The 12,409-nt window shown below is 46.1% G+C and overlaps 3 protein-coding genes across 3 annotated transcripts; 1 reads left to right on the top strand and 2 right to left on the bottom strand.

Moving 5' to 3' along the window:
• Nucleotides 1-4,213: 4,213 nt before the first annotated feature.
• On the bottom strand, nt 4,214-6,531 carry N7496_010725 (uncharacterized protein; the record flags this gene model as incomplete). The annotated part of the gene is made up of 5 exons (XM_056703638.1): nt 4,214-4,404; nt 4,465-4,986; nt 5,041-5,755; nt 6,109-6,450; nt 6,499-6,531. 5 exons carry the CDS (start codon nt 6,529-6,531, stop codon nt 4,214-4,216), a joined length of 1,803 nt encoding a protein of 600 aa, XP_056549598.1.
• A 1,046-nt stretch (nt 6,532-7,577) lies between these two features.
• Nucleotides 7,578-8,219, bottom strand: N7496_010724 (histidine phosphatase family protein; the record flags this gene model as incomplete). Its single annotated transcript, XM_056703637.1, has 1 exon — nt 7,578-8,219. One exon carries the CDS (start codon nt 8,217-8,219, stop codon nt 7,578-7,580), a length of 642 nt encoding a protein of 213 aa, XP_056549597.1.
• A 1,297-nt stretch (nt 8,220-9,516) lies between these two features.
• On the top strand, nt 9,517-10,742 carry N7496_010723 (uncharacterized protein; the record flags this gene model as incomplete). Its single annotated transcript, XM_056703636.1, has 3 exons — nt 9,517-10,042; nt 10,116-10,429; nt 10,482-10,742. 3 exons carry the CDS (start codon nt 9,517-9,519, stop codon nt 10,740-10,742), a joined length of 1,101 nt encoding a protein of 366 aa, XP_056549596.1.
• Between the last annotated feature and the right edge of the window lie 1,667 nt (nt 10,743-12,409).

Raw genomic sequence — 12,409 nt, 5'->3', positions numbered from 1 at the left:
GCGATTAGCTAACGCGAATAAAGTTCTTATCCAGAAGATCCGTGAGCGTCTTCCGTAAATACAGTAGCTCTTCTTTGTTCATTCTATATAAGGGACCGTATAGGGGCGATTCCTCCTATCCATTCTTGTCGTGCTTAAGCGGTATCTAGTAGTCAATCCCAGGTCGATTCGGTAGTAGAGCGTTCGCAAGCTATTGGCTAAACACTCTAGCCCATTTCTAATACTACCTTAGAAGCCTCTCTTTAGAGTTAGTGTGCTTCTTCTTCCGTAGGGCCCATTCGATATCAGCGAGAGTAACCTTTCCAATTCGTAAGCGTTTCGGGTACTAAGCGCTATCCAGAACAGCTTTGATTTCCTTAGCGAAGGATTCATATAAGCGTAGCGTTTTAATACCCACAGGACCTATCGTACGGTCTACACAATTCCAATAGCGCGTTCGGTCTCCGTCCCGGTCGTAGATATCGAGGTATCCCTTTCGTGCAGAGTAACGTCCGTTAACGTGTTTCATCCAGGCGTCGCCTAGTATCATTTCGTCTTCCTAGCTTTCGACGATATATACGAATACGCGCGGTTACTCGTGTCTATACACGTCCATATTAAAATACGTTACATGCGTGATCTATCCTTAGTCACGGACCACGCTATCCAACCGTCTAGGGGTGTTTAGACGAATACGCGGGAGATTAAGGGATTTCGCGAGGGGACCGTTTACTATAGCAAAACTAGTGCAGCCATTATCGATCAGAGCTTTAGCAAATTTGATTCTATTCACTTAGGCGTCGACGTAGAATAGTAACGATTCCTTCCGTATAAGATCCTCTACTCCCTTACGCTCCTACTCGCGGCTAAGAATAGGAGCTACTCTTTTTCCGAATCACTATCGGAGCCCGTTTCGTCCTCATACTAGCTCTTTCGGCTCCTCTTGGCAGCAGTCTTGGCCTTCCGGACTTTAGCATCTAGCCTAATAGCTAGAAGGAATAGGCAAGTAGAAACCCGGCAGTTTTCGCGGCCACAGCGGAAGCAGAGGCCTTCCTCACGTCGTCGGTCTATCTTATCATTTTCAACCCATCTAGCCCGTTTCGCTTAGGGATCGTACGTTCGTGCACGGCTACTTTTAATCGTAGGAGTCCAGTCCATTTCGTCTGTCTAAATAGGGCTCGTTCTGCGCTGTCTGCCTATGTTCGTGTTAGTGCGGGGGTTGTTGATAGTAAGAGTATCTCGATCGTTTAAGATTTCATGTAGTCGGTCGATCAACCCTAGAAATATAGGCGGAACACCACGGCTCATGAGCGATTATATCATGGTCGAATTGAGTGCGCCGAGTAGAATCTGCCGTTTAGCTTCGTCCGGCCACGCAAGGGCGCCTGCGTCTGCAAATTCTCGTTCGATCCGTGGTAGAAACTTCCGAAAGGCCATATCGTCGGGTTGTCGCATCTAGTATAAGCGTCTTACGGCACGGGCCCGAGCATTCGGGTCTCCGTACATCTATTCGAGGTAGGCAAGGAGGCTCTCGGGGGTCCCCGTTCCCTAGTGGCTCCGAACATAGGTGCTAGCGTTCTTCCATGCTAGTTTCTCTAATCGTGTGAAGACGTAGGCGAATTAGTCCTAAGCGTCTCCAATCGCTTCCGCATCGGTTCGTAGTTTTATTTCTATTAGGGTTTTCCAGGCCGGCCAGTCATTAACGTTTCCGGAGAATACAATCGGGTCCGGAAGGCGTGGTCGAGGACGGCGAAGTGGTTCCGATCGTGGGGAATCGGGAAGAGGAGTCGTCGTAGCCCCGTCAGGGAGGTTCGGAATAGTTCTGTCGCTGGTTGATGGGGTACCTCGACGGGAAAGTTGTTCTTCAATCCGAAGGAAGCGTTCGTTCTGCTGAGCCTGTTGGTCTACAAGCTAGTGATGATGATTTGAGAGCTGTTCAACGAGTGCTCGCGCCCAAACTGGCATTTCGTTCGTTTCCATGTTGGCCGTTCGTGTGTTAAGGTGACGTTAGTATTCGCCTTCGTTCGTATAGGTCGGGGCTTCCATACCTGTTGCTTCGTCGTCGTCCCTAAGCGTCTATACGTTCAGGGGTAATCGTGTGCTCTGAGGCCTTCAGAGGCTTTCTCTGATGCGTCCGAGACCTTTCGAGCGCGTCCGTGAACGTTTAACGATAGGGTATCGGAAGATTGTTATATGTGAAGGGCTAAAGCCGATTTAATTCAATCTAACTAGGCCACGAACTGTTTACAACAATCTTGGGGAAAGGAAGGGAAAGGGGGCGTTCGTGCATGGCTACGACAATATGATACCGCATATGGAAGCTAGTGTGGGTCCGATGAGGAAGCAGGCAAAAGCAAGATGAAGGCCATGGTCACATGGCCACACTCGGGCAACAGCCTGTTACAATTATAGTAGATTTAACTCACTAATTCTAATATCTTATATACGCTTTTCGTGTAGCTAGCTTCCTGTTATATTTTTCGTGGTTCACTAAGACCACGCTAGTAAGTAAACTCTAAATTCAGTTCACAGATCGTATATCTTAGGTCGTTATATTAATACTTTAGTATTGCTCCAGAGTTGTGACCGCCTTATATATAAAAAAGATCAGAATTCACGGTGTGAAATCTATATTATAATCATGACGCAGTTGGAATTACTGTAAGTAAAAGTTTGGGTCCTCTTGGCTATAGGTGCGTTTTGCAATAATTTTCATCTATCCCTCCGGTTCATCTTGGATTATGACGTTCTGAAGTCTGTGCTAAATCTGGAATGGGGGTAAAATACTCCTATATCGGTGGTCCTTTTCAGTAGTAGATACGTTCCTATATTCCAGGACTTCGTGTATCTCTATAGCTCTATAAGGGAGTTTAGTATACAGCAGCACCATAGCCGTCAGTACCTAAACTTCGAGAAAAGCGGGGACGGGTGCACGGGTGAGTGAGGAGCCATGATGCTATCGATAAAAAGTTCTAGATATATCGGGGCTACAGTCATACCTACTGCGAATACCCGTAAACAGTGATTTTCAATAGAAATATACGGAATGACAGGTTATATAGCCATTCAACATATTAAAGTACAATCTACTTTAATTCAATAGCAAACCTACTATGAATTAAAAACTCATGACTTACCAAGATAAACTTCTATCGCCCGACTCTAGTAACCAGGGAACAAGTTTCAGTAGATTGTAGTAGCTTATAACGCAATGCGGCTCTAAGGCCCGTGAATTAGAGTCAATAGGGGAAGTCTGGTGTTGTTAGGCGTTAACAGGAAGAAGTAGCTAGAGGCGTGAGACTTGCGGAAACCCTGCTGCACACAACAAATAATAAAACTTAGAAGAGGTGGCGAAGAATTTTGCAAAACTAGACTGAGTGGAAATGCTCAACATTAGGGATCAAATAATGGAGCGCATCGCATCTATGATCCTTGCTATATAGTCCCAAGTGACACGGTATCCTCCTTATGTCAGTTACTTTCTATTACTCTGTGAGATGTCTTGTGTACTATGCCCACGACTGTCAATATAGCCTGCAAAAGCCAATTCAGTATCTAGACGCTCCATTATACAATGCTCGGGCCTATATCTTCATGTGCATCGTTTAGCCCTCGTCCACTGGAGAACAAACATGTAGTGTTGTACACCTTTACTGGCCTAGGGCCGGTCGTTGTAGGGCATGGATGGATAAGTATATCAACTAACTAAATTGGTCACTGTGCTTTACGGAGCTTGCGGAGGAGTAATTCGTGTGAGAATATGTGCATTCGTGCATTCACGTAATCTCGTTTTCTTTCTAAAGCTATAAGCCATGGACTAGGCTATGACAAAAAGCAACTTTTCTTGAAAGAGATATCTGAAAAACAAAAAAAAAAAACCGTCCGATTCTTTTCTCTCTTTCTCTCCGCCGTCCTTCCGCGACCAAGACAACTAACAAAGCAGAAGCCAGTCAAATCACCAATTAATGCCGGAAATAGCAAAAGGATTTGTGAAAATGCAGCAACTTTGGAAATCATGAAAGATCGGTCAGTTAGGCACGCAGCTTCCGTGTACCGGATATCGGAAATCCTTAGCCAATATTGAAACTCAGAAGAGCAGGCATGATGCGAAGGAACTGCATCATTGGAGCGCAAATTCAAAAGGGTTGGTGTCGGTTGGTGTTCTTTAGCTTTTCGTTATTCAAAAATCGTGTTTAGTGCTGCGCGACAGTTCAGGCATCACGCTTAGACATCTTTACCACTCAAAGCGCCGCACTGCCAGATTGTTATCAAATGGAACGAGGTTATCAACATCCGTGGGCCCGATTGCACATGCCAAGCCGCTGTTTGCATCAATATTGGAGAGGTCACCGTCAGCACCGACAGCGGCCAGTAAGCTATATCTATCAAACGAGGCATTCGAGTTGGGCGTCCATCGGAATGGCCCTACAATAGCAGTTTGTTGTCACTTTCCATTGATAGTCCCGCTAACTGGCACAACAGTACCCGGTGATTGGAAACGGGCTGGCCAGACCGTTGGCTCTGGGATAGTAGACTCATATACGGTGACCTGGACGTTCTGCGCATTTTCGGTTCCCCGGTTCTTCACCGCGACGTAACAGTAATTCGGAACCCCGACAAAGGGAGCCTGGTTGTTAAGGCCACCATCCGGAGCCTGGCGATTCCAGATACCAGGTGAGTTGCCAGACATAGGAGCATAGTCATACTCGCCATCTCTACCGGCATCGATGTATGGGTCCACAGCTGGAGGCGGCCCTCTTGTCATGACACCCGGAGTTGGGGTGCTAAGAGGATGATACAAGCCCTGCTTCTCAAACGACCAGCGGATAATCTTCCTAACAGCCCCACCGGGATAACCAAGCACTGTACCATTGTCTGCAGATATCATTGCAGAGACATATTGGTACGGCATGCTGGGAGTTGTTGTGATGGTAGCGATGCCTCCGATGATCAGATAGAGAGTGTACCTCGACGCCCAGTTCTGCTTGTGGAAATCACCTCTCGCATCTCCGCCGATCGTTTAATAGAGACGGAAAAGAGTGGTCGATAGAATTTACTCACGAAGGTAGTAGGCGGGGCCATCTCGTCTATACTGGGGTCCATCCCATGCCCAGCCATCAGTGACTTCGCGATCATGGCGGCGACGAACAACACTCCAAGGAAATGTATCAAATCGATCTTGTGCATCATTTCGAGGATCACAGTATATGGCAGCCAGTGAGTCGCCAGGACTGTGAGCGAAACCAAACCCTGGCCAGTGAATAGCGTCCCACAGGAGTGCATGGCCAAATTCGTGTGTAGCGACACGGAAATCCGCTGCAATACCAATTTGCGTATTCCGATCAGCCCGGCCGAAAATAAATCCTCCACAGCCGTTGCCAGTTGAATTTCCCGGGGCTTGGGCACTTACCATGTCGTTGAAGCCACGGTGATCAACAGGGAAAGGAAATTGGGTGTTAATGAAGAAAGTTTTAACGGGGAAACCCAGCTCAGCCAGAAGCCTGAACAGCTTTGTAATATGATAGTATGCACTGACAGCCGTAAAGTTGTCTGTCTCAACGCTGTCATTGAATCCTCCACTGGCTGTCGTTGGGGGAAGACTTATGGGCAAATCAAAGTCTTTGATTTCAGCGTATCTGCCATTGAGCTTTTGAGGGGTTGTCGGAATAATGTCAGAAAGGAAAACTTTGTCACCTAACAGGTTTAAGTCAGCAATGTCGCCACTTGTTGTGGGAGCTTTGTGGCCGAGCTTTGTAGCGGGGTCTCGAGCAAATACCTAGCCACTTAGACCAGCTGTGAGCGCCTGCAAGTAGACGATAAAGCCTGTCTCGACTTCAATAAATGCTCTCCAGTTGAGGTCACTATATCCAGAGATCGGGAGAGAGAACAGAACTTCTCTCAGTACATAGGACTGTCTATCTCTGATTGTCTTAGGGACTTCACGTAAAACTAGTGTAGGTGCGAAATTCCCGGATATCTCCTGTCTATCGCCTTTGTGGTAGCGATAGACAAGAAAGCGTTGTTGCTTTTGCTCTTCTTTAAAGTAAATTGCACCTTTGCCCACTGGAAGCTCTCACAACTGGCCCAGATCCTCCTCCGTAACACCCTTTTGCATATATTTAGCATTACCTGGGGGGTTTCTGGTTTGGAGGCTCTTATGTCGATGCTGCTGGTCGAGTTGACTACGTGATTTTCCTTATTCACAGTCACGCTAAACTTGGCGTCCCACACAGGGAGCCCGCACAGTGTTTGCTGGTAGATCACTGCTGTGCTCCTAAAGCGAGGCCTTTCTTGTGGCAAGCTGAGGCTAAACAGAGCGTCTGTGGAACTGGCTAGCTCAGATAACTTCGTAGGTGTTTCACCAAGGACGCCCGGAGGAATTTTGTAGTCATCGGCCACCCTAAGAAGATATTGATGGGCAACGCTTATAGGATCGGATGGACCATGTAGACCGGTCTCAGGAGACCACAGCTATTGCGAATGGTCTAGATTTTGGACTGCACCATCGTAATCACGCACAACTTCAACGTTTGGGTCTCTGTCAAATGACATGATGGTAAACAAAGTTTTGGATAGAAATAGGTTTAGATCGTTAGAATTTGAGGACTTTCAAATGCTCGCAGAGAGAGATAGAGGTAGACTCATCGTTTCTACTTGATAGACGGTAGTAAGTGGTGGCAAAAATGCGAGAGTAATTAGCGAGGCATTCCACTGACCCATGACCACGATCTCTGATATGGTCCAGACTGTTCTATTCAATGCTTCGATCATAATCACCTGAGCTGTGAATGAACCAGCCTCTAGGGGGGATACTGGCAAAATCCTAAAGTTGAACTGGACAAAAACGGCGCTTGTTGCCCCCAGGTGACCAACTCTGGCCAGACTAACCAGGGATTGGCGAATCCGGCCACAAGCCAGTGTCCGCTACTAAGATCTAAATCCAATGCCAAGAGACTCGCTGAGTAGCCCAACACTATGGAACCATATCGCGGTACTGTTATGGCCTATACATCAGAGACCCGGTCGTAAACAGAAGGCTTCCCGGATGGGCACCTGATTCACAGATTCCTCGTCGACAAAAGCTCCCTATGGATGGAAATAACTCTGTAAATCGTAATACACTTTTCTAGATCACCTATTGGCAAGATGAACAGAGGATAATGACGGGTAGGAGCTGTACTCTATACTCAAGGCTGTAATGGTGAAAGTACGGTCTTTGTAGTCCGAGACAAAGGTGAAATCAATTCCATGAACTGTCACACAGAGCAATACTTATTCATGCTCAAAGCCAATTCCCTCAGGGGGATGGGTGTGGAGTACCCTTAGCCCCTCTGAGACCAGATTGGCAGCTTTAGAAGTAAGTAGCTTATTCCATTGCTCTTGTGCATATGTGGCCACATCTGAATGACATGGGTGGATGTATGATGGTACCAAAACGCAATAACAAGCCCCAGTTGGATTCGATTTCGATAAATAGTGCCAAGTATGCCTATTTACTGAACGTTCTTGCCAAGCATGGCCTTATCCGTGCTCCATCCATTTAGCCAGTGCCATTATCAATATGAATCCTTTTCCCAGCCACATTCACTAATCACCCCTCATTCCAAAGAAAGCAGCCCATTTTCTCTGACCAAGCGGAAGGTCTGCCAGTGGCCTACAGGAATGTTTGCAGTGGGTGCAAGTAGAGCGATTACACCTTGATGGGTTACAACGACAATGTCATCACCCATGGGTTCATTTTGCAAATCCGATAGGGTTTTTTGTAGTCGTTGTAGAATCTCAGCTTTTCTCTGACGCAGTGATTGTGGTAGTGGCGAGCGATGCCCCGTCTTGACATGCCAATCCTCATGCAGTTTTTCTATTTCTGACTTAAGTTCGGGGAATTCGATTATTAGATCGTTCGGAGTGGAGCCGTTATTAGATGGCAGGTCGGCAATTTCCTGCAAATTGGCATCTAGGGCTAACATCACCCCGTTATTAACACCCGAACCGGAATTCTTAGGATACTGGGTGGAGTCCAAGATCCGGTGGAATGCCGTTAAGGATGTCTGGATAGCCCTCCGGAGTGGGCTGGATATGATTGCTCCGACACTGTTCGAGTACTCGCGGATAAAGCGATGTCCTAGACCTTCCGCGAAATCAAAACCTCGTTCACTCAAAGGAGCGTTGGGAATTGTTGGATCGTTGCGCAAATTGTGAAGACCTTCCGCATGGCGCGCTAGGTGGATACGGCCTTGCATTTTGGGACTAAGTTATAGAAGATTCAAGAGCTCGTACCAAAAATGCTCAGTACTTCCAGTTGGAATATAAGCGTAAGATAGTTTCTTTGTGCTTTACGGTTCTTTAAATATTTTTCCGTAGATATTTCGCATGCTGGTGCAGAAACTCTGCCTAGAAGTAGAAAGTGGAAACCATGGCTGGATTCCAAGTTGAATGGGCCTCCTAGATCAAATGATGCTCTAGCCCTTGGAGCATAACAGAAGAGGAATCACTGCTTCCATGGATAGATGGCTGGTAAGACACATCAGTATCAGTGAGAGTGAGCACATAAACTATTTAGAAGGTAACGCCATGACACGGTCCCATGCCACTATGCAGTTGGCGACATGGACGTATCACTAGCGTCGAGCATGACTTTTCTGCCTTTATGCTAGTATATGCCAAGGAATACTGATGAACTTTATTTACTAGAAAGACGGGACAACTTCTGGTAACTTAGATTATTATCCGCGAACGGCGCCTATGCTTTTCCATCTGGGCGCCTAGACCGTTGCAACCGCATGAATCCATGCTAGAGGTTAAATCCCATCATAATGAATGAAAGTGTCATTATGCACTCATATGACTTCAGACAGGAGGCTTTTCGTATAATTAGCATTGAAACAAGACGGTTACTGAGGTCTGGTTGGCTCGGACTTTAACGGAATAATTTGGACCAATCTGAAATCGGGTTATGTCAGGACTGCCCCGTATAGCTATGGAAATACAGTAGATTTACGAGGTGATTTGGACACCGGAACCAAAAGGGGAAATGCTAAAAGATGCAAAAAATGAGTGTAGATTCTTGTTCTCTGGAATTGCTGGGGGCTGAAGGGGTCAAAATAGCCGCGAGAATATGTGTGGCTTAGAGGATACATCTGCGGGGCTGCGAAGGCGGCGAAAAGTACGCGTAATCGCAATACCGAATGCCATTCTTTAGAGGTATTCAGAGGTACCGTTTAAGTCAATACGGTGCCGATACCATTTTCCTGACAGGTTATTAACTACTTGAGTCATGCTGGGAATCTCACTCCCCTACTGGAAGTGCGAATCTTGTTACTTATTGTTGCCGGTAACACATGGTAAAATGGTTTGTAACCTTTCAATTTGGGACCGAGCTGATACCATTAGTAGTTAGTTAATATGTCGTATGATGATGTAACGGTATCACGGAATAAAGCTTCGGGGAACCTATAAAGGTCTTCGACTCGAACTCAATTCAATCATTATCATCCTTTCACTCGTGCCACTTAGACTTTAAGCAACTCGAGTTACAAAATGAAAGTTCTAAAATATGTTATCGTCATTGCTGCAGCTGCATCGGCGCTTTTACCACCGCCACAGTCGCCCTTGAATATGGGGTGGTTAGGTGCCAGCCAAGAATCCTTTCACATTACGCAGGACGAGAGTATTATTCAAAGACATAATGAAGAGCTAGTGGCAGTAAGGTATCCTACAGCCACTCGCCATTCGCAAAGTGTGAAGAAACTCATTACTCAGTTGGATCCTTTGAGTGTGCACACTATGATCGAAGACTTTTCGGACTTTCAAAATCGCTTCTTCAACGGAAGTGAGTATAGTATGAAGGCATCAAAATGGCTTTATGCAAAAATCAATCAAATAGTCACTACCAGCAATGCAACAGGTATTGCGGTGGAGCCTTTCGACCATGCTGGTTGGGATCAACCAAGTATCATCGTGTCAATCCCTGGGATAAGTGCCAAAACAGTCGTGGTGGGAGCCCACCAGGACTCCATTACGAGACCATGCTACCAAGTCCCACGAGATTATGCCCCCGGTGCTGGTATGTATATCACATCCGTGGCTATGAGTGTAATGCATTGATTGATATAACCCTCATTAATCACTCTTGGCAGATGATAATGCTTCTGGGGTTGCAACATTGCTTGAAGCGTTACGAGTCATCTTGCGGGACCCTGCTTTTGCTCAAGGCCATGCACCAAACACACTTGAGTTCCACTTCTACGCGGCCGAAGAGGTAGGGCTGCAGGGAAGCAAACAGATTTTTGATTCTTACTCTAGGCAGGGAAGGGAAGTCAAAGCTATGCTAAATCAGGACATGACCGGATATACGGGTTATGTGGGAACCAATAAACCAGAGTGCATTGGTGTTCTTACAGATTATGTTCATCCGGGCCTGACAGAGTTTGTCAGAATGATGATTACAACAGTAAGTGGCCCTATTCTCATGTTTAATATACGCCGGATTTAATAAATGACAGTACTGTACAATTCCCTATGTGGATACCGCATGTGGATATGCCTGTTCAGATCATGCGGCAGCTCATTCACATGGGTATCCAGCAGCAATGACTTTTGAGTCAAAGTTTGGGGATCACAGCAGATTCATTCACACCTCGCTGGATCGTGCAGATACAATCAACATTAACCACGTACTTCAGCATGTTAGATTGGTGATTGGATTCGCATATGAACTTGGGTTTGCTGCATTTAAAAATGAAGGCATAACTGAGGAGCTCTGAGTGCAGCATTACATGTTGCGTCCGTTACTGAGGACTTTCTGATTGCTATCGTATTTCTTGCAATTAAATAGCCAGCAATATTTTCACGCGTTTCAATGTTTGCCAAATGACAGGTATCTCATTGTGTGTTCAAATAAATGTAAGAATCAGACGCTACACCAAGCTATGCTACATATCTCAGGCCATTCAACTCTCTCTAGCTTCACCGGGGCCAAGTGGAACGTGGTAGTTAGGGTGATAGACACTCTCCAATTAATATGTCGAGTCCTCCCCAGTCCTTGCAGGAAGCATCATCGCCCAGCTTTAGTTACATCAAATTTGTACTAGCTATACTTCACTCTTTGTTCATTTCTTTTTGCCTATTTAGTACGTTCTTGGAAACGACATTATATATTAGCCTAATGACGGTATCCGAAGAGACGAGATAGTGCTTATGCTAGAAGCCGAATTACTGCAAACTTGTTGGGTGCTATGTGAGAAGATACTCTACTAGTCAGGGTAGAGGCCTGTCAATCAGGTAGGAGCATCCGAACGATACAGAGTGATATCGTGGAAGAGTAGAAACTCCTGTTTCGCCTCCTTAACCTCCTGTTGTAGGCAGACTACACACTAAGGAGTCCCTGTCTGTTTACATACTAAGTCTTTAATTAGCTCAAACGGGTACGCTTTGTCAAAGCCTAGATTAATCATTCAGAAAGCTACGATTCAACCATCACTCGCCTGTGATTCATTCATGGATGACGAAGCCCAACGAATTTCCTGCAGTTTGCCCTGGGTTTGCAGCGTTGATCAAATTGAGAGCCAGGGTCCAGATGTTATCCTCCTTTGTCAGTGGAAATTCCTGGACGTTCAAGATAACACAAAAATCGCGGAATTTAAAATCTACGTGGATCATCGGGTGCGCACAAATTGCTTTCCAAATCAAACCTCCTCGTGCCAACGTGATTCATGAACCAACATCTCATGCCCAATACCACCTGTCAATTTAAGATTTAGCGTCCCAAGCGCATAACCGTAGCATATTTCGGATACACCACATGACTCCTGTGGATTCACTTGGTACCGTAACCTTGTGCTCTATGTGGTTGGAGGAATCTAGGTGACTATTACGGATTAATGCGGATACGGAAGAGAACTAGATCCGTCTAAACTAGCAAAGGGGTGGCGGCGTGGTGGCCTCATGAATGGCTGAATATTCAGGAACACTATTTTAGCGCCACCCGCGAGACCCTGAGCAGTCGTGCTAGTAGCCCGTCCACCAGTCATCATTTTTGATGTCCCATCTGTCCCATATATTCACCAACTTTAGCACTTATTCTCTCAGCGACCATAAAGTTAGAGATCAAAAATCTGGCGGCCGCGGACTTAAGTAATGCGACCGGCGAGGGCTAAGTCAAGCGCGTGGAATCTCTCCTAACTTCAGGCGTTGATCCTAATAGACTTTACCATAGCGAAGAGGTTGCCCTTCCTTCTCTACAAAACGACGCGGCCACTAATATCACGCGGCCGCCGGACTTCTACTTTAAACCCTCTGAATAGCCTACCCTTCGACGAGCGGTTAGAGATTATATGGGTGGCCCTAAAGAGTAGCGCGATTTAGCTAAACTAGCGATCCTTTTAACAACTTTACTTAAGTATAGAGCTAATCCTTACGCGCTATTTCGCTA

The sequence above is a fragment of the Penicillium cataractarum genome (assembly GCF_028827025.1).
Source record: "Penicillium cataractarum strain IBT 29864 chromosome Unknown utg000009l, whole genome shotgun sequence".
Lineage (NCBI taxonomy): Eukaryota > Fungi > Ascomycota > Eurotiomycetes > Eurotiales > Aspergillaceae > Penicillium > Penicillium cataractarum.
The sequence above is the reverse complement of the archived record's forward strand: the minus strand, read 5'-3'. Positions and strand labels throughout refer to the sequence as shown.